Here is a 21,888-nt window from a genome sequence, read left to right on the forward strand (position 1 = left end):
TAAGTAACAAGTCTGAGTGAAATTATTCTTCAAACAGCCAAATTATAGAATTCCACTGTTCACAGACTCAGCTCTGCTTTTAGGTTTGCCTTTGGCTTCTTCTACAGAGTCTTCCTTGGTGGTCTCCCAGTCCATCCTGCTTGGCTTCTGAGATCTGAAGAGATCAAGCTATACTGCATGATTCCACACCCTTGATACTAGGGTTATAAAACTATCAGTATAAATACTTTGGATGTTGCTTAAGCTTATAGTAAGCACCACATCTATGTAACTATTTGATTGTTTCCCCAACAGTTTCAGCCTTCTGATCCTTACTTTGCATCTGACAAGACCAGCTATTACAAAGTTTTCAGTGATGAAGAAGGCTATAAGCACATCCACTATATCAACAGCACAGGAGTAAGTTATAAGTAGATGAATACAGCAAGGTTCTTCTGCCATGGAATTGTATACACTCACCTTCTATCTACACTTATTTATTATTATAGGTACCGAAACGTATTACAAGAGGAAAATGGGAGGTAATTGACATAGCTGCTGTAACTAATAACTCTGTGTGAGTATTTCATAAATAATTTAATTTTAGATCACAGTTAATTTTAAATCACCTGGGCTGGGCCTAGGCTTCTCAGAATTACAGTCCATCTCTGGATTGCAAATGCCTTAACAGTCCAGGTGCTCGGGAGCAACAGCTGCAGAAGGCCATTGCTTTCACATCCTGCAGGTGAGCTCCCAAAGGCACCTGGTGGGCCACTGCGAGTAGCAGAGAGCTGGACTAGATGGACTCCGGTCTGATCCAGCTGGCTTGTTCTTATGCTCTTATGACTACAGAGATCAGTTCCTCCAGAGACGACGACACCTTTGAAAGATAGACCAATTGGCCATGCTGGGAGGGGATGATGGGAATTGTAGTCCATAACATCTGGAGTGCCAAAGGTTCGCCACCACTGCTCTATACCATGGCATCGCCATTTAGCATATTGGCCCTTTCTGAGCCCTTACCCACAAATCTGCAGGAATTTCCCAAGCTGGAATTGGGCTAAGGAAGAAAGAGTGGGGAAAAAATAAATATCTCACAACTGCAGAGAGGCCGAAACTGCCTTGTCTTTTGTGGTCCTCTGGGTTTCGAATTGCGAAATTCTCAAACGACTGGTTTTATGCCGCACTGATAAACTGTGAATGGATGAAAAGATAGCGCAAGAGACCGATGCCCATCTGTATGTGTCACCACCATTCTTTTGTCAGTCCTCCTAATCCTATCTCTTCCATTTGGCCTAGCAGGGACTGGTATTGAAACTGACAGCTGCTGTGTCTGTTAGATATGACAAATCAGCGCATTTCTCAAAAGAAAACCTCTCTGGCCTCTGTACAACTAAAACGAATGGAATCTAAGTCTGATTGGCATCTGTTTGATTAAAAAAAGTCTTTATTGACATGGGTTCTTTGGTTTGAGCTGGTATCTTTGAAAAGTGATGTGTGAGTTTCATAAACAGAAAACCACAGATTTGTTTAAAAAATTAGTTTTTATTCAAATAATTTCAAAATACATTTACAAATTTTACAAGTGTACAATTATTCCCATTAATCCTTTTTCCCCGTATAGTAATACATTTACTGTATGTAAAACATCACATATCTTGTTAAATTATCCTATCTATTTTCTAATTTAGTGGGCTTCAAAATAAACACACCCAAAACGAAAATAATCACACTGAATCTTCCCAAACAAGAAAAAGAAGTTATAGAAAAAACCACTACAATTTGAAAACTACAGATTTTAAGATGACCAGAGACTGAACTGAAAAAGTTCTTAATAAATATTGCTCTCAAAACATGGACCACTGAATGATTTAATCAGCTCAGTGTTTACTTCGTATTTTTCCATCTCTGACCCACAGTTATGTGGTTTTCCTTTCCCATGCACATTCCCCCTCCCTTTGCTTTTAAGCATTAACCGTGCTGAAATTTACTGCTAGCTGTGGTGAATAATAATCTTCTGATATTAAGCCTTGTTGAATTTATGTTTGCTTCTGTTGGTATTTAAAGTATTGTTGCAGCATCATGTTTGTGCCAGCTTGTTTTGTAGCCTTTTTCTTAAACCTCTTGTTGTGCTTTTGAATATTTTGATTTGGCTGCAGCAGAAAATCTGTACTGATGAGTAGAAAATGACTTCTCTGGTTACCCCTTTCTTCTGCAGCCAAAATACTTACCTTCTTTCTTCTGCAGCCAAAATACAGGGGACCACCCCTCAGTTCCGCCCTCCCCCCCTCCCCCGGTAACAAAAGGAAGTCCTGTGGGGGGAGATCAGCAAAAATCCTGCATTGCATGCACAGAAATGATCAGGGGGATCCAACCTTTTATGTTTTGTAGATCCCCTTGGGAAATCTGTTTTGAAAAAATGATTATGAAATTATATAATTTATTTGTTTACTTTACAGATATTTCATCAGTAATGCATTTGAAGGCAAGCCAGGTGGACGAAATCTTTATAAGTAAGCTGGCTTTTATCCATGTTTGTGCTGTGCCTCATGAAAACAAAAGTTTTTTTTAAAGGTTAATTAGTAATAAAGTAGCATTTTTAGCATTAAACCCCCTTAAATTTTATGCAAAACTTCTAAAGTAGCAAAGGAGCAACAGGTAGCCAATCTATACAAAACAATACAATAGAGCTGTATATATAATTGCAAGGTATATATTATAGTATTAAAATAGTGCATACACATACTTGTGTATAAATGTAACAACTTACTATATATATAGTAAATACATATATATATACATACATACATTTTATATACATACATGCATACATGCATACATGCATACATATAAAAAAGCTAACAGTGACTTTGTTAGTCATGCCCTAACGCCAAAACAGCTGGACAGATTGCTTCCAAATTTTCACATGACGTTCCTCCCTGTTGCGGGCAGGTAATTGGACCTTCAAATTGCCAAAAGTCCATACCTGAGCCAGGTAAAACGTCTTTTTCCTGGCATACCAAGCCATGAAGCTGGCTGTGTTTAACTGTCACCCTTAGAATGTTCGTTCAGCATGTCTGTGGCCTGAGGGGTTGGGATGCCCTTAGAATGTTCTCGCAGATGGGCAGAGATGAGCAGTGAAAACAGTAAATAGGTAATACTGGTAGTGAAACACATACACACTTTGCTGTGTGATATGTCAGGTGGGGTTCCCCCTCTCACACGCAGGTAACTTTCACTCTCTCTGCCTCACCCACTACTACCACACAACACACATACTCTCATCCACATCCAGCTTATCCTCACACACCTCACTCTGCCCTCCCTCACATCCAACCACCACGTACCCACTTCCTCACCCATATTCGCCACAGCTCTCTTTTACTAAAAGCGAGCTGGAGTTTGCCTTTTTCTTCTAAGAAAATCCGCCGGGTGGGGGCAAACCAATACTACTGGCTCCGCTTCTTTTGCACATGGCCCTTTAAGAACCCAGGGAGCTGGCCTCGATCTGAGCGCCTCACCACCCTGTTTCTGCTGCCTGACTGGGATAGCCTCCTTGCCCCAGTTCTGCCTTCTACCACCAATCAACAGTCCTTCCCATATTGAGTTGACAGTGTGGTGTGACTTGGGAAATAGTAGATTGTCTCTGAGAACTGGGTTTGGTGTGACTGTGCAGTATGTCCAGTTTACCTTTATGGTAGCTGAATAGGATTCCTCATGTGTGCATGTAAAGTCTCTTACAGTCACAGCTGACTGATGGTAGCCCCAACAAGGGACTTTAAAGGGAAGTGAGAAGCACTGCCATTTATTACCTCTGCAGAATTTTCCTTGGCTATCTCCCTTCCAAGTACCGATCCTGCTTAGCTTCTCAGATCTGATTAGACTGGGCTATACCATGCTGTCTTCCCTTCCAGGATTCCTCTTAGGAAAGTGTTTTGTATGGCAGGAAATGGGGAAAAGTTTGATAGCCTTTGTTTATGAGGACATTTCATGTCTTCAGAGTTTGAAAGCTGAGCATGGTTGACCTTCGTTAGAGGCAAACCAAGGTTGGCGTGCAGAAGAAGACCATAGCAAACCACCTCTGCTCATCTCTTGACTTTAAAACTCCGTGAGGGGTGCCATAAGTGGGTGAGATTTGAGGGCACTTTATTGCTGATGCTGCTGTATGTTTCTCATAGGCCCCTTCCACGCACGCAAAATAATGCGTTTTCAAACCACTTTCACAACTGTTTGCAAGTGGATTTTGCTATTCTGCACAGCTTCAAAGAGCAGTGAAAGCAGTTTGACAGTGCATTATTCTGCATGTGTGGAATGAGCCTAAGTTCAAGAGAACTGAGTAATGCCTGACAGATAGACCTGTGACAATGCCACAGTGAAACTAGACATAAGTGTCCTAGAATTAGTCCTTATGACTGCATGACTTTAAAAAGCCACGGATTCAAAGAAGGGAATGATATCCAAAATAAAAGGGAGGTTGAAGTAGAGTCCTCTAATGAATTGTCATTTTAAAGGAGTGACGAGGATATCTTTTCCAACATACACGTGGCAACACATAAAGGAATTGCAAGTGTTGTGGACCATAGCTTTAACATTCAAACCATCGTTTGAAAATCATTGGTCTTAAGCTGAAAATTACATAGCTAAATAAGATCAGCATGAAGATGGAAATGGAAGATGACTTCACTTAGGTGTGCAAAGATGAATAATTGAATTTGTAACTTGAATTAGTAATAGAATGCTGCTCCAGTTAATCTTGAGGAATGCTGTGTCTTACAAGGGAAAAATGTGCTTAAAATTTCAGAAAGTGGAACCTTTTGACAGGAAGGAACATTCATTCCATTAAATGGTGCATGGACTCTTGACAAAACAATATAATTGAATGGAAATTTCTGAAAGTTTCCTTTAATTTTTCAAATGATTTTAAAAATCTTTTCCAGGGTGGATATTGGAACTGGTTCGATGACCTGCATCAGTTGTGAACTGCACAAAGAAAGATGCCAGTTTTATTCTGCCTCCTTCAGCACAGACGCAACATATTATAAACTGAATTGCCTTGGTGAGTACAAAAAAAGGTAATAGAAATATGATTCAGTGTTTAATGCTGAGACCAGGCCTGGCTAATCCAGATGCTTCGTACTGATAACCTACCAGAGAGGCAACTTGGATTCCCTGAAGAGACCTCTGAGGTTTGAGCGTACATTGTCTTTGACTTACTAGATTAGGTCCCAGATTTATAAAGCAATTTTAAGCTAAACTTTCCCTTACCTGGATTTCCCAGGCTAGCTTGATGTCAAAAACTCATCCGGGTTGTATTTGGTTAGTATTTGGAAGGGAGACCACCAAGGGTTGCTGCTTAGGCAATGGCAAACGATTGCTGCTTAGGCAATGGCAAACTATCTCTGAATGTCCCTTGACTATGGGGTTACCCTGAGTCAACTGCTGTGTGAAGGTGCTTTCTACCACCAAGCCCTATTATACCCTTGAAATCAGGAGAGTTACACCCTTATTAGAACTGCTGTAATAGCAGGTTGTAATTTTTGGTTCAAGCCCAAAATCCCCTGTTGGAGAAGCTGCCTTATATTTCTTATGGAGAAATAAAAACTTTATAGATAAGATCGAACATTAATAAAAATTGTGAAAGCAACAGTAATGGTATTTTAAATAATAGTTTTATAATGCTCTGAGAGGAATACAGAAGGCAAACCAGTGTCCTTAAATGTACTTTAGATTCTGTGTTGGATTGTGGCCTTGAAGGTCTGTGTATGCGTCAGATTTCCGATAGCGTACATTTTATGGCGATGTTGGTATTCAAACCATGCAATTTGTTTTATTAAAAATGAATTTGATAAAAAATTAGTTTTTAAAATCATCTGTATGTGTTACACTCTGTATATAACAGGTCCCGGCTTGCCCTATTTCACCTTACAAAACAGTACTACAGATAAAGGTATGTTTGGATTATTTATTTATTTATTTATTGGATTTGTATCCCGCCCTGTCCTTGGGTCTGTATGTTTGGAGTGCTATCCGAAGCAGTTGTATTCTAGTCTGAGTTCAATGATTTTTGTTGGTTTAGAATAGGATAACTCTGCATAGGATTGCATGGTTAGAGTTTTGAATCTGATCTGTAAATCTAATCTGTCAGTATAATTCAGCGGAAGGCAAGAAGTGGCTGCCTTTATCACATTTTTTTTATCCTGCTCTTCTTCTAAGAGAGCCAGCGTGGTGTAGTGGTTAAGAGCAGGTGCACTCTAATCTGGACAACCGGGTTTGAGTCCTCGCTCTGCCACTTGGAGGCTTATCTGGTGAACTAGATTAGCTTATTTACCCCAGCACATGCCAGCGGGGTGACCTTGGGCTAGTCACAGTTCTTTGAGCTCTCTCAGCCCCACCTACCTCACAGGGTGTTTGTTGTGGAGGGGGGAAGGAAAAGGAGTTTGTAAGCCCCTTTGAGTCTTCTTAGAGGAGAGAAAGGGGGATATAAATCCAACTCTCCTTCTTCTTAGGTACAGCCAGCATAGTTCTTCCCATCCCAGTTTAACCTCAAAACAACCCTATGAGGTAAGTTAGGCTGAGAGTATAGAGACTGATTGGCACAAAATCACTCAGTGAAATCCGTGGAGATTTGACCCTGTCTCCCCAGTCCTAATCTGACACTCTAACCACTATACCACACAGACGCTAGAGTCTTGAGTTAGATTGGCTAGACACCACAGAGGAAAGACTCTGGAAGGAAATCAAAGTAGTAGCAGCAGCACGCTTCTGTGGGAGGTGTGAGAAACTATTCTGCTAAAAAGGACTGAATTACTCATACATATTATTTATGGAGAGACCAAAACTCCCAGGCAAAGACCTGGGAGATGAGCATATACAGTAAACCTGACAAAGTGGGACTATATTTGTGAAAAATGTGGGGTTTCTATTGCTATTCTCATGTCACTTTCTCCTCTGTGAACTTTGCTTTCTTCTGCTGATAATTTCTAATACATTTGATTTCAGTCCTATACATGCTTACTTAGAAATTCATCCCACTGAATTATATGGGATGCCCTCCCATTTTCACCATTGTGAAAAGGAGATCCCTTTTCTAGCTTGCATACTTTGTTTCTAGAACAATGCTGGGATTGGTACAGACGTCTTCAGAGAACTATATGAGCTCTTGAGGAAAGCAGGATCTAGCTTTCAGAATGAGTTAATGTAAATGCATCAAGTATCTCATGATCAAGAATTAGTATTAGTTCAGACAACCAGCTAAATGGAAATAACTGCTGTATCTTTTAAGATTGCAGAGTTATGTCACAAATGTGAAGAAAAGTGTTGGCTAAAGGCTCTGAAGTGAAATGTGGGAAGGATTTCTGGTGGCTCAAGTAAAGGGATTAATGGTCCTTTTCTTATATGCATATTTAAGCCAATGCACCCAGGAAATTTCCTATGGTTAGGATGTTGAATGCTCTACATGTACAAAGGGGAAAGGAGAGGTGTGCCAGAAATTTTTATGAACCAGACTTATTAAACATACAGAGTGCCTTCACCATTTCCTGGTCCTCTTAACTGAAGACCAGAAAACTGGTCCTTATCTGATAACTCATCTACAGAAAGGGCCTGCAAGTCCTTTTCCTCTTCAGAGATCCCCTGGCATTCAAAAGTATGTGAATGATGTAACCATGTATCATCAGGCCAATCATTTAATAGTTCCCCCTCCCTTCTGAATGGCATAAACTGTGTAGTATTGGTTCCCATACTGCTGAATGCACCTGTGAATATCTCTTACTTTTTTACTCCTCTGTTGCCTTAATGAATACCTAGAAAACAATAACTGAACTTGGGTACCACTCAGAGGCATAGCTACAAGGGGATCAGGGGGTGCGCGTTGCACTGGGCGCGCACCTGGGGGGGAGGCAGCAAAAATTTCAGGTTTGCTTTTTGTATTTTTAGTGTTTTTCAGTTCAGGGGGTCCAAAGTTATGGACTCCAAAAGGGGGTTCAGGGGGTCCAAAAGGGGATTCAGGGGGTCCAAAGTTATGGACTCCAAAAGGGGGTGCCCCCATCCCCCATTGTTTCCAACGGGAGCTAATAGGAGATGGGGGCTACAACTTTGAGAGTCCATAACTTTGGACCCCCTGAACCAAACTTCACCAAACCTGGCTGGTATCATCAGGATAGTCTCCAAAAGATACCCTGAAATTTCAAAGCAGCTAGCCTAAAAACTATGCCCCCTGCAGGCTTAAAACTGAAAAAAAACTAAAAAACACAAATAAACATGGGGGGGCAGCAAAACTCAGATTTTGCACCGGGCTCCATTTTCCCCAGCTAAGCCTCTGGCACCACTTTAATATTACAACTTTTGTTTGTGTGCCCATTTTTTTTTAATGGTATTTTCCAGGGTTCCAAGGAACTTTGGAAAGGATTCTCTCGCCATTAACAAGCTCAAACGCCTTTTTTTTAGCTATTAAAATATTGGAAGACAATCATGATCTTGACAATGCACTGAAGAACGTCCAGATGCCCTCCAAAAGAGTCAGCAACATTGTGCTACATGGCGAGAGTAAGTTTACAAATAAATCGTAACTTTATAACAATGCAATTTTAACCACGTCACTTCAAGAAAATAGGTACATGTTTAGAATATCCTTGCCGAGTCTTAATGTGGGGATGCGTTTATCAATTTTGGGCTGGGATCAGTGAGAAGCTTATGCTGGGATACAATATCCTTCATAGTGCAAGAAGACTCCGATGTAGTTTTATGTATTTCTCTTTCTGCTGCCTGTGTTTTTGGTCTGTTAATTATGAATGTACTTTCCTTTTTCCTGCGCGTGTATACATTTTTTGAGCTTCTTTTCTCTGCTGTAACATTTTTACTCAGGAAAAAAAGATGTGATTTTTGCAGCACAGTTTTGAAATATAAATGTGGTTTTCTGCTTATCGCTTGCGTATTCATCTTTTCTCTATTCCTTTTTTTTCTTGCTGTCTTACCTGTCCAGGGTAGGAGCTGATAGGTAAGACATATTCCTTTGTTTTGCTGGACAGGGCTGTGTGTTTAAATTTAGTGTCATTTCTAACACCAGTTAACAACCTAATACTAAAACTGTAATTATCTGCAAAAGCAGGAATCCTGTTCAGAAAGGGATATGACTTTCCCACATATTTCAAATCAGTTGTTACTGTGATAAATTGTTTACACAGGCCCTTGAACTAGATGCTGATGTCATAGTTGGCATTCCTTTTGTTTAAAAGGAAAGGGTGGCCATTTGATCAGTGTGAATAACATTGCTACAAATATTATGAGACATAGTATTTTTTGTGGTTTTAAAACACACAGAGATCCCCCCCCAATTTTGCAGTGACTGTATCGAACATCTGTATTGAACTGCATTGCTAAAAATCTTCCCCCTCCTAAAATCGTTCCTGTAGTAAAGACAAAAATACAAGACACACTGGTTTTAAATAAAATGTAACTGGTTTATTCTCATGTTTCATTGTTAGACTACCCACTCATAATTTCATTTGTCTTTTACTTGCACTGTGCATCACACAAAGCCGCTTCAGATTTTTGGTACTTGTATTCTGCTTGTTAGTAACTAATGCCTTTCTACAACACCTGTTCATCATTTTCATTTCATTCAATAGTTTACTAGCCATTTTTTTCTGAAATATTAGTATCTTGTTCTGTGCAAATTGAAAATGCCCTAAAATGTACTGTAATTAGGTTTGATTTATGCATGTAAGAAAGTGTAGATTGAGGGAGATCAGCCTGGTGATTGTTTTCAAAAGTCATTAGAAGAGTTAAAAGCCAGCTTTCTTGTACAGGCATATAGTAGCCAACTATAAATTTTACTGGTACCCTACATAATATCTTGGCCTGGATAGCGCAGACCAACTCATTTTCATCAGGCTTTGGAAGCTAAGACACTTTCCGCACAAACCAAACAAAACTTTTTGAGGCAGGAAATAATAAACATTTCCTCCATGGAGTTCCACATGGTTCTTCACCCAAAACTTTTTATTTCCTCCCTGATAATTATTTATTTGCATGCTGTTCCCAAGTTTTTGAAAACAGTTTTCTGAAAGTATGTATTTCGTGGAACCATTTTCACTTGCTGTTCGGATCTCTTTAAAACAATTTCCATGCTGATCTGCAGTCTTGGACTTCCTTGTTGGCGCCATTTTCTGAGCTTGCACCAGCTGTCTCATGCTGTATTTTTGTCAATTTTTTTTAAAAAATTCAGGGGGTCGTGTTTATGTAGCTACATAGATACAACCCCTAGTGAATCACAGCAGGAGGCTTTGAAGCCTTGTAGTTTTGGATCTATGTAAAAAACAAATGAAAAAAAAAGAATGACCACAAAATGGTGGTAGGAGAGGGTGAGTTTGGGCAAACAGGGTTTTTTGAAAATGTTTGCAGAACATTTTGAGGGGCTTGTGCCAAAAGGGCCTAAGCAAGGTTGGCCCTGGTTAGTATTTGGATGGGAGCAGTGGTGGGATCCAAAAATTTTAGTAACAGGTTCCCATGGGGGTGGGATTCAAACTGTGGCGTAGCGCCAGTGGGGCTGGGCAGGGCATGACGGGGACGTGGCCAGGCATTCCGGGGGTGGGGCATTCCTGGGCGGGGCTGTGGCAAAGACGCAGCCGCTGGGCCGGTCCTTGGGCAGGAAACAGATGCACGCAGGTACAGGCTGCCACGCACGCCGGCGCACCTCCTGCTAGACTGCTTCAAGTTCTGCGTTCTACTGCTGAGAGGAGGGGAGTAACTAAGGCAAAAATCACCTGGCCAAATCACCAATTAGTAACCCCCTCTCGGCACACACAAATAATTAGTAACCTACTCTCGGGAACCTGTGAGAACCTGCTGGATGGGAGACCACCTAGGACGTCCAGGGTTGCTAAGCAGAGGCAAGCAGTAGCAGATCACCTCTGCTTGGTTTTTGCCTTGAAAACCCCACAAGGCATTGCTATGAGCAAGCTGTAACTTGGTGGCGTTTTCCTCCATCAGCATAATACCTAAAAAGACTGTAAAACTAGTTGGATTAGATTTTTAATAGTTAACAGGTGCTGGAACTTCCAGCATTTTTTTCTTTAAAAATCAAGTGTGTGAAGGGCACAGTTCTGACTGGGACCATGAGATAAGGAGACTCAAGCCTTTCCTCCAGTTTTTTTCCTCAGCTTCTGTCCTTAAGCCCTTAAACATAGGCTGTAAGCCTAAAACACTTTCCATGGAGTAGCCCCATTGAATAAAATGGGACTTGTTTCTGGATAGGCATGGTTGGGACTGTTCCCCTTGTATTAGTGCAGAAGTTCCTGGTTTTCTTTCTGCATTTTAATTTCAGACATTGTGTTTGTGGACATTTTCTGTTAAAAGAAAACTGAAAACTAATGACCAGATACTTGCTTTGTTGAATATGAAGAATGTTGATGCAAAAATGCCCTTAAAGCTGGGGGTTTCTAAATGTGATCATTTAGCAGGGTTGTGCGTCAAGCTGAGACTTCCAAACAGTTTACTCCTCTGTTCATCTGCTAATTATTTGTTTGTATCAATGATAACTCTTGATTCTTCCTTCCAGCGTTTTGGTACCAGATGATCTTACCTCCTCATTTTGATGAATCGAAGCGATATCCTCTACTCATCGATGTGTAAGTCTAAGAAAATGTTACCATGTTCTTTGAAAGGTTTTTGATCACATTACTAAATTTGGGCAAACAGAAACACCTCTGTTTTGAGCAGCCTGTTTCGAAATACTGGTTTTTTAAAAAAAAATCTGAGTTTTAAAATTGTATTCCATTTCTTTCCCCCCTCCTTTCAATATGTATTCAATTCAATTCAATTGATTGGAATTAATAGCCACCTATCCTGTGTTCCAGGTGGCTAACATCAGGTTAATAAACTGCATATAAAATACAGAAAAATAATAAACATTAAAAAATGTAAAATAGTCCAGCAATCTAATCATTTTGATCCAAGAAGCTGTAACTATTGTATAGGGGTGCGTCACCATAGTATACAGATAAACAGAAGACAAGAGGGAAGGCCAAAAAAGGAAAAAGGGAAGGAATAGGAAAAAAACAGGAAGGAAAGGGAAAGAAAAGGGGGGGGAGACATAAATATAATGTAACATATCTACTTAAGCTCTCTTGCACACTGCAAAAAATATTGCCATTAAACACTGGTGATGTTCCACTCGTTTGAAGACACAGAAACAAATTGAAGGATGCCTTTCAGCTTACCCTTGGCATGGAGATTATGTGGGTGGATAGAATAATCAAGAGGGTGCTCTCAGGCTGATTTGAGAGATCCTGATTCTTCAAGCGGAACAGTTCTAACATTAAGGACTTTACAGTTTGACGGCCGATTAGCATTTTTATGCCTATTTCTTTCTTTCTTGAAGAATGGGAGAAAGCAAAAAAGAAGTTACTTCATCTGTGAAATGTAGATAGCCTGTTCACCTCTCTTCTGCCACCTGCTTTAGCATCAGAAGAAGATTTATGCAGAAGAAAAATGGAAGGGATATGTTGGTTTGAATGATCACACAGAACAATATAGTTTTTTTAAAAAATCAAGGGCACTAGAAAGCCCTTTCCTCATATGCAAAAGCCTCTGTGAAGACTGTATGGGGGGGGGTGGATTGAGGTGGGGAGAGCTTGCCTTTGTCAACCATATGAAATCAACTGGTAACAAAGAGAAATAACCTCCGGTAGATTTTCAGATGTGTCTTTGCTGGAAGGTGTTGATTTCTCCTTAACATTTACTGGTGTCAGTCAGAAGCAAGGGCGCACAGGAGGTGCTCATTAGCTTGAAGGGCAAAAAGTCAGGATTTTGCTGAAAACAGATGTTTGTTAATTCTCGTGAGATGCAGTTCAGACCCTATTAAAATCAATTGAAAGGCTCCCAGTGACATTTGTATGATCTCTGGATGAAGTCCACAATGTGCTACGGCAACAACTCACCAGAAAACAATAACCAACTGGTATTCATTGCAAAAATAAATGAACATGGACTTGGAAATTGTATTGCATGTTTTTCCACAATTAGTAAAAACCTATTGTCCTTATCCTGAACCTGTAAAGGCAATTCAGAAACACTGATAAAGAAGGTACATTCATTGAGCTCTGAACATATGTTCTTTTTTTCCATTCTTCTCTCACACTACTATTAAGATATTAATGTATTTGCATTAATTACCTTGCTTCTTCTAATTGCAAATTACAGAAATTTGCTGTTCATAATAAATGTAAAGCAAATATTCTATATTTACTGAAAATTGGCTCTTTGGGGAATATATTATGTGTTAGTTGCAACTGTTTAGACTTTCTGTGATTCTATTCATTTGTGTTTTTTAAGCTTAATGGTGTTGAATTATTATTTGCCTACTTAACATTTCAATGAACATCAACGAACAAGCTCTTCCCTTAATAAAGTTTTAGCAATTAAAATGGTTTTTGCTAGTTCTTCTGATTTTGGGTGGAGTCACTTGGCGGATGGCATGTGGCAAAGCTGAGAGTAGCTATGGTTTTTTTGATGACAAGCGTATTTCAGTGACACAAAGTTAAGAATAGTGCATGAAAACAAATTCAGAACTGTTCTAGTGCTATTAAGGGTGAATGCTTCCCTGAAGATCATAATGATCCTTTCCCCACTTTTAAAATGACATTGATACTCACCGGTTTCGTTTGCTCCAGGAGCTTTTTTAGCCCAGGGTCATGTTCCCCACTGCAGCTTCCACCCCTTCATCCAATGAGCATGGCAGCCACGCAGCAGCCAGGCAGGACTCCCCACAATCTGCTCAGGGGGTGTCCTGATTGGCTGCTGCGTTGTGCTGCAGCGGGAATTTTTTAAATTTTCAACTGGACGAATCAATGTCCCGACGAATTCACGACTATTTGTGGACACATCTATGCTTATCTGCACTAAAAATGGCGTGCAGACGTGGATCCCTTGTGTTAAAAAAATTTAACCAGCTGTGCACGCATCGCGCATGCCCCGCCATGCCCTGATTGGACGGGAGGGTCCACGTCACTAAGTGATGGGAAAATGGAAACCTGGGGTAACCACCCGGGCTTCCCCACTGCCCTGCACTCCGCGCAGGGTCATCCAAAAGGCGCTGTTCCGAACAGCGCCAGAAATGACGCGCACTGAGGGGGTGCGAGAGCGGCAGAGTCGGGGTGGCTGTTGTCGCCGCCCCTGTAGTGGGGTGTGCCGCTGGACCCCGCATTACTTGGCAAGAGTAGCGCGCAACAAACAGTGAGTGGGGAAACGGCCAGTATTTCACTGAATGTATGATTATGCCCACCATCCTTGAGAACTGTCATTTTGGCAATTGCAAAAAGATCCTGCTTGCTCTTTCTTGGTGATAAAGATAGCAAGAAGGTGACTTCTTCAGTCTGGGGCATAGGTCTCACTTGAAATCTAAGACAAACAAAGAATTGGATCTCCCAGATATCTAGAACTATTATCTGGCACTATACTTTTCACTGTGGACAGCTAGGTCAAATTTTGATCTTTTCCCAAAATGAAAATGATTGACAGCTTTACATCAGGGCTAAGAATGAATCATTACAGATTCAGCAATTGTTGAATATAATATTACACATAGTTAAATTATGTTTCAAGACTACATATAGCATAGGCACAAGACAGGTACCACGTTGCTTTATCTGTGCTAACACTATGACCCATAGAAATCCTAAATAATTAGATCTATATTAGCACATCAATGTTATATTCCTCAGTCAGCTGTTTTTGTTTTCAATAGTATTTGGTCTTGAGGTCTACTGTGAAATGTGTGTGTGTGTTTGTATTTATTAAGAGATTGTAATTTTACTCTTCCCAAACCAAAGGATTTCTTAATTTCTACTAAATAAGTTTCATCACCAGTAAAATAAAGGCTGCATAGTGCTTTAAGATAAAATGCTTAAGGCATTGAAATATAATAAGAATTCCTGCAGATCTGTTGATATTTGTGGAAAGATTCCTGAAATGAAAATGTCTTGCAGAGCTTGTGGAAAGCTCATATTGGAGTAGTTTTTGAATATACTGACTTTGGTTGTATTTTCTTGTTAATCATGAAACAAAGGTTTAATAAAATCGCATTCACAAATTCACCAGAAACTCTTTTTCACAGGTATGGAGGGCCCTGTAGTCAGAAAGTGGATTTTTCTTTTCGAATCAGTTGGGCTACATATCTTGCAAGCACAGAAGAGATTATTGTGGCTAGTTTTGATGGTAGAGGGAGCGGCTATCAAGGAGATAAAATCATGCATGCGATAAATCGAAGGCTTGGAACCTACGAAGTGGAAGATCAGATCTCGGCAGCCAGGTAGGCATGTGCTTGTTTCTCAGCAACACTTTCTCTTGTGCCATTCTGCCCAGCTGTCAGGTTCTGAATGGGATGGCCAAGAATATTTCCTTCCTATTTTAGCAGACAAACCACAAACAGTAACAGTGGACAGTAAAAAAAAGATAGTTCCAATGGAAAATGAGCCAGTGATAGACAGGAAATGTCTTCAGTTTTAAAGGAATCCCTTGGTGCAGAGTTATAAGCTGCAGTACAGCAGCCAAAGCTCTGCACATGACCTGAGTTTGATCCCAACCGAAGTAAGTTTTAAGCAGCTGGCTCAAGGTTGACTCAGCCTTCCATCCTTCCAAGCTCAGTAAAATGAGTTCCCAGCATCATGGTGGTAAAGTGTAGATGACTGGGAAAGGCAATAGCAAACTACCCGGTAAACATAGTCTGCCTAGTAAATGTTGTGATGTGTCGTCACCTCATGGGTAAGTAATGACCCACTGCTTTCACAGCGCACTGCCTTTGCCTTTTCTTCAGTTTACTTCTTATTCTGTGACCGAGATCCAGAGGCGTAGCTGGGCCAAACTGTGCCCGGTGCGCAGAGTGTTTTTTCCACCCCCCTTCCCCCCCGCAGCGCCCCCCGTGGCACACCCCCCCTCCTTACACCCCTTCCCACACTTACCTACGTTCCTTTTTTTTGTAGTACTTTTTGAGGCTGAAAAACGCGGCCTGTTTGCAGTTCAAGGAGAAAGCTGCCTGACAAACTATACTTCCCAGGAGACCTTGTGAGCCCCAAGGTCTCCTGGGAACTGTAGTTCCTCAGGCAGTTTTCCCCCTGAACTGTAACTAGGCTGCTTTTTCAGCCTCAAAAAGTACTACAAAAAGAAAAGGAACGTAGGTAAGTGTGGGAAGGGGGTTGGTGTGTGTGTGTGTGTGTGTGCTGCGGGGGGGCGCCGTGGTGGGTCGCGGGGGAAAGGGGGAGGGGCCAGGGGGCGATTTTGCGCCCCAGGCGTGCGCCCGGTGCACAACGCACCCCCTGTCCCCTTGGCCCTCCGCCACTGCTGCGATCTAAGATGACTAAGATGCTATGTTGGAGTTTTGAACAGTAAACTTCTCCATGCTCTATCATGGACTATTTTTGAAAGTGTACCTTGGGAATACACAAAACTGCCTTATACTGACTAAGACTCTTGGTCCATCAAGGGCAGTATTGTCCACTCAGACTGGCAGTGGCTGCCCAGGTCTACCTTATTTTTTCAACCGGAGATATCAGAGATGGACCCTTACACTTCCTGTACGCCAGAATCTCTATTGAGCCAGGGCTTAGTTTCAAAAGCACTTTGCTATGTGGCAGGAAGAAAAACCTGGAGAATGCAGCAGGGGCTTGTACAGGGAAACCAGAGTTCGGACCAACAGAGGTCTGGATTGTAAACCTGAAGAATAGTTTGCTGGGGCCTGGAGTCTTTTTAAGGAAAGAGGGTCTTGGGTCCCAGTGGGGGTTTGCCCATCCTGACTTTGATTGGATCAAGATAAGAGGTCTGAATCTTACTGGTAGGTTTAAAGCTAATGATGTCCTCAGCACTGAAGTCTTTTGTTCTAGAAAAAGAGAGGGAGCTGGAGGAGATTGCATGTAATCTATTTTAATTCCAGCAACACCCTTCCATGTCCCTGGGATTCTCCAATGTCATGGCTGAACCCAAGTGCCTTTCTTAGACTCCCAAATTACAGATCCCCTGGCGCTTAGCTGTTTTAATAGGCACCCCTTTTAAGACCTAAATCCAAAAGAAAAGGGAGAAAACCTTCTTCCCAAGGTGTCTTGGCTGAAGGAGCGGGTGGGGTCCTTACAAGGTATTTGGATTCTGCCCCTTTCATTTCCCTAAGCCGGATCTCCCATCAAGCTTGCCTGAGCAAAATTCCACCTCATGGATTCTCTAGATGGGGAAGTATGCCCAGCTTCTGTTGAACAAGATATGCTGAATGTCAGAACGTCAGCCTATCATTACTCATGTTAGAGATAATCCATGAATTATATCTGCTTATCTAAACCTGTTTCTGTATGAAAATCACCATAGCTGGCCTGGGTTTAATTATATGTAGAATTTTGGAGCACCAAGAACCAAAGGAAAGTTTATAATGCTTAGCTGATTTTTCCTCAGTCTGAATTGCAGCCCAAAGTGAAAGGCCATTTGCTAGTTGAGTCAAAAATCTTCCATTGGAATACAATGAAGTCTACAGGGCTTTGACCTGCTAGATGAAATGGTTGATGAATTGTAGCCATTGTCAAAAAGATAATAGAATAACCCACAAAGTTGTTAAAAGAATAATTGAAAGTATGAGGAACTGTGCGCTATGAGAACAGTCAGTTCCCTTTTCCAGAAGTAACAGATTTGTGGTCGTAAGTCACTTGTGGGGAAAAAAAACACACAGAAAAGCAACCTTAAGTTTGCCTTTCATATTTCTCGTATCATTTTTCCTTCTTGGAATTTTACACTTCTGTTTCTTTTACCAGGTTGATTAGGTATTGCTGCAAGTTTTTGATGTGGGGCTTTAATAGGGTAAAATCCAAACAGAAATAATTGGCTGTTGTTGGTTTTCTGGACTGGGGGCGTCGCATCTCATCATGCCATACCTCTGAAGATGCCAGCCATAGATGCAGGTGAAACGTTGGGAGCAAAACTACCAGACCACGACCACACAACCCAGAAAACCCACAACAGTCTGTTGATTCTGGCCATGAATGCTTTGGGGAAAAAATAGTTTGTAACATAATGTATTCCTCAGTTAACCTCTCCTCTTGTGAATGTAGCTAGAGTACAGAAATATTTTGTGAAATTCAGACAAGGCCTCTTAGAATTATTTCGAGTGGTTGTAGGAAGAAATTGGAGACAAATCAATCTCGCAGTTATGTGTACTTAAAAAGTATTGCTTCCTTTTGTGTGTCTTTGTGCATGCATTGTGTATCTTTTGTGGTTTTTCTTTTTCTTTTCCATAGAGAATTTTCAAAAATGAGCTTCGTTGATCCAACAAGAATAGCTATTTGGGGTTGGGTGAGTATTAATTCTCTTGATAATGACAAAACGTATACATTACTAATGAAATTGCAAAGGAAATATTACAGTTATGTATGAGCAAGGTGTGGCTCTCCCATGAGGTGGGGCTCCTTCATGCACAAGTTCTCCAGCAGGAATTGCCAGGTCCTCGTGTGATCTCAGGTCCTCGTGTGACCTCAGAAGGGAGGTGGTCTCACCAGCTGCCTCTCCCTCATGCTCCACACAATTCCCTAGCCTTGGGAATGGTGGGTCTGGTTTCCTCCTTGGCCTGGGCCTTCCCCTCCAATCCTGACCTCGGGGCCAGGACCGAGCCTCCCTCTCTTCAGCTTCATTGGTTGTCTTCCCTGTCTCTCACTGTCTCTCCTCACCCTCTTCCATGTCTTTCCCTGGCTCTGCACCTTTCCCACCAGACACCGAGGCTTGGTCAGTGTCATGGGGCTTGACACAGCCATGTGACTCTGCTCTGTCCCCTTCCTGGGAGCCTATTTTTGTGGTGCTGGGCTGCTGCCTGGTCTCCTGAGGCCCCCGCTCCCTCCCACAGATGTCCCTGCTCCTCTACCCCTGCCTTGGGCCCACCCTTCCCCCTCGAGGTGGCCCAAGCCAGTGCTGCTCACCTCTGTCCATTGCAACCTGGGCAGTGGCAATAGGCAAGACTTTCCCAGGGCCTCTGGGAACTGGGTGAGGTGGAGTGTTGGAGGGCACAGCGCCTGGGAGGCTCCCGAGTACGGCAGCCATTCTGCTTGGAAAGGGGTCACACAGCGCCCGGGAGGCTCTCGAGTACGGCAGCACATTGCTTGGAAAAGGGCCCCGCAACAACCGGGGGGGGGGGGGGGGCTGAGTACGGCAATACACTGCTTGGAAAAAGGCCTCTCATGTGCAACTGACCTTTCCTTCCCAAATGTGGTTTTGGAGAAAACTGCTGACATTGCAAGACCTCCTGGCTCCAATGTGTACGTGCAATTTTGCAATATCCCCTGCCCAAATCCCCCTGCACTCTTTGCCCTGTCCATTGTATTGTGTTTCCCCTGCCTGCCTGCCTTGTTCGTTTTTCTTCTTGTAAACTGTCAATTAAAGGGCTTGGGGGGAAACAGGACGGCAGAGTTGCTCCCTGCTTCTCTCACTTGCTGAAACGACATGCTGTCTCCATTGCTGTAAGACTACAGTGGAGGGCTGGCTGCATGCTTTAGTGGCATCTGGTGACTGATGACTGCGACTATTCCCCAATATCCCTGGCGTGTTGCAGGGACGGACGCGGGGGCTGTGTTGGCGATCAGGCCATCCAAGTCCTGATCAGCTGCACCACCTTGGGGACAGGGACTGCTGCTGTTCAAGGACACTCGGCTACACCCTTGTCCAGGTTTCAGTTGTTTTAGAAGACTGTCATTCCACTAAGCAATGCACTGTTAGTGGATCAGCTATGTTTTGGGAAATAGAAATCTGGAGCCTAAGCATCAATTCTGCATTCACTGTCTGTAAAGATGAAGGTCTCTAAGGATAACTAGTAGTGATGGAGGCAAATTTCAGAATACGATGCTACCCAGGTTAGAAATCTATAATCTTTACAAACCAGGCCCAGCTCTTCTAAATTTGAGTCATGGGTCCTTCACGAACAAGCCTTTCCTGATAGTTTCCAACCCCTACAAAAAGGATTGATAAACCCTCCTTGAAGCCTCTGCTGCAGATTTTTCCTGTTTTCACAGGAGTTATTGGGAGCATGTATAACATGGAAGTGTCCATGCATTTGGTTTTTCTCAGAAAGACCTAAGTTTTTCCCAAACATTTTCTCAGAAAGCTCAGAAAATCCAAAGAAGTTATGGAGCGAAACATGGGGGAATTTGTTCATTAAAACTCAGTAACAGATCACTGCATTCAACAGCCAGGGAAGGCAGAATGTCTAGTCTGGTACCACAAGAAATTCTCCTCAACTCGCAGATCTTGCACTTGAGGCAACTCAAGCATATGAGGGAAACCAGCCATCATTGAATAGATCTGCGAAGTCTGAGTCCAGCGTTCAAACTCCAATGTACCTCTCTGTGGCCTAGCTGAATGCCCTGATTTACACCCAACGCAGTGAGGCTCTAGCCAAAAAAACCAAACAAAATTGCTTCAGGCCTCCCACTCCACATCTGTGAATAGCAACAGAGAGCGCTCAACCTGTTTCAAATAACAGGATTTCTTTTCTTTCAGTCATATGGTGGTTATGTGACCTCCATGGTGCTCGGATCAGGAAGTGGGGTGTTCAAGTGCGGCATAGCAGTTGCTCCCGTGTCACGCTGGCAATTTTACGGTATGTGCTTGTTTGGGAGAAAATGGAAGAACTGCTTGGAAAAGCATTAGGATCAAACTTGCAAATGTTATATATGCTTTTCAGTGTGTATGTACATATTTGAGATGCAGAAGATTTCATATTGACTTCGTACTCCTCCCACATAAAGTGCCATTTGGCCTGCTTTCCTGAACTCATGTGAGGTATTACACAGTGTCCCTGGATCATATTTTCGATTGAAAAACTTGGATGTGAAAATGAAAATAATCTGCTTAACCTTTAAAAGGCACAAAAATTACTTAATATTTGAAATTTTACTATAATGCAAATGTCTGCATTTGCATTCTTCAAGTGCCATGTGTTCCAAAGTGTTGTGGGATCATTTCTGAATGCCATAAAATTCATTAGCACTGTTACTAACTTCTTTTACTTACGATGAGCTCTGGGAAAAAAAGGGTCATGTTCTTTAATACTTCCTTGCCTTTAGTATTAATACAGGGTAGGGTTTACTACTGTGCCATCCTAAGAGTTACTCTTTTCTATTGAAGTCAGTGGGTTTAGCAGACTGTAACTCTGCTCAGGACTGCATTATTAGCCTACGTAAAGTATAGGAGCTCTGGTACACTGCCCTTGAGTATCTCTGGCAGATTTCAGAGGTCTGAATCCCTTGTATCTTTGATAAGATTCACATATTATAGAGCAGGAGGTTCTTATATTTTCTCACATTTTTATAAGTTCCTATATGCTTCTGCTTCTCTAGGAGCCACGTGGTGTAGTGGTTAAGTGCTTGCACTTCCACTCACATGGTCAGGAGTTCAAGCCCCCTGTGGATCAGATATCCTGGCAGCTTGCTCATGGTCAACTCAGCCATCCATCCTTGGTTGGTAAATGAGTACCTAGCACATAGCTAGGGGGTAAAGAATAGCTGGGGAAAGCAATGGCAAACTACCCCACAAAAACGGCTTGCCTATGAAATCACTGCTTGCAGTGATACCCCAGGGTCGAACGCGACTGAGGTGAAACTTTACCTTTATATGCTTCTGAGATAGACATTCATTTCATGGTTACAACTAGTTTCTAAACATGGGTTGTAAATGTTTTGCTTTTTAAAAAAAAGATATTGAAGACACAAAATAACGTTTCCCTTGTCAGTCAACTAGATAGCCTGTGCGTACAAATGCTGAGTATTGTTTTAATTCAGCCGCCATGACAGACAATAAAGCTACCAGCTTTCTTTTTGAGAGAAGAGTAAAATGTTAGTGTCAGGGTGGTTCCAACCAGATTTCTTCCTGGGGAAAAACAGAGGAGAGGATTTCCTT

General features: G+C 41.9%; 1 protein-coding gene across 1 annotated transcript in view; it reads left to right on the forward strand.

Moving 5' to 3' along the window:
- DPP4 (dipeptidyl peptidase 4) overlaps window positions 1–21,888 on the forward strand; it is a 73,761-nt gene that overhangs the window by 38,664 nt on the left and 13,209 nt on the right. Inside the window, exons 13-22 of the mRNA XM_048486461.1 lie at window positions 295–399; window positions 489–556; window positions 2,439–2,492; window positions 4,917–5,035; window positions 5,879–5,926; window positions 8,425–8,523; window positions 11,537–11,606; window positions 15,092–15,286; window positions 18,246–18,300; window positions 20,491–20,590. Of these exons, the coding sequence (XP_048342418.1) occupies window positions 295–399; window positions 489–556; window positions 2,439–2,492; window positions 4,917–5,035; window positions 5,879–5,926; window positions 8,425–8,523; window positions 11,537–11,606; window positions 15,092–15,286; window positions 18,246–18,300; window positions 20,491–20,590 (913 nt within the window). The remainder of the gene's footprint in view (window positions 1–294; window positions 400–488; window positions 557–2,438; window positions 2,493–4,916; window positions 5,036–5,878; window positions 5,927–8,424; window positions 8,524–11,536; window positions 11,607–15,091; window positions 15,287–18,245; window positions 18,301–20,490; window positions 20,591–21,888) is intronic.

Source organism: Sphaerodactylus townsendi, linkage group LG02, assembly GCF_021028975.2.
Source record: "Sphaerodactylus townsendi isolate TG3544 linkage group LG02, MPM_Stown_v2.3, whole genome shotgun sequence".
Lineage (NCBI taxonomy): Eukaryota > Metazoa > Chordata > Lepidosauria > Squamata > Sphaerodactylidae > Sphaerodactylus > Sphaerodactylus townsendi.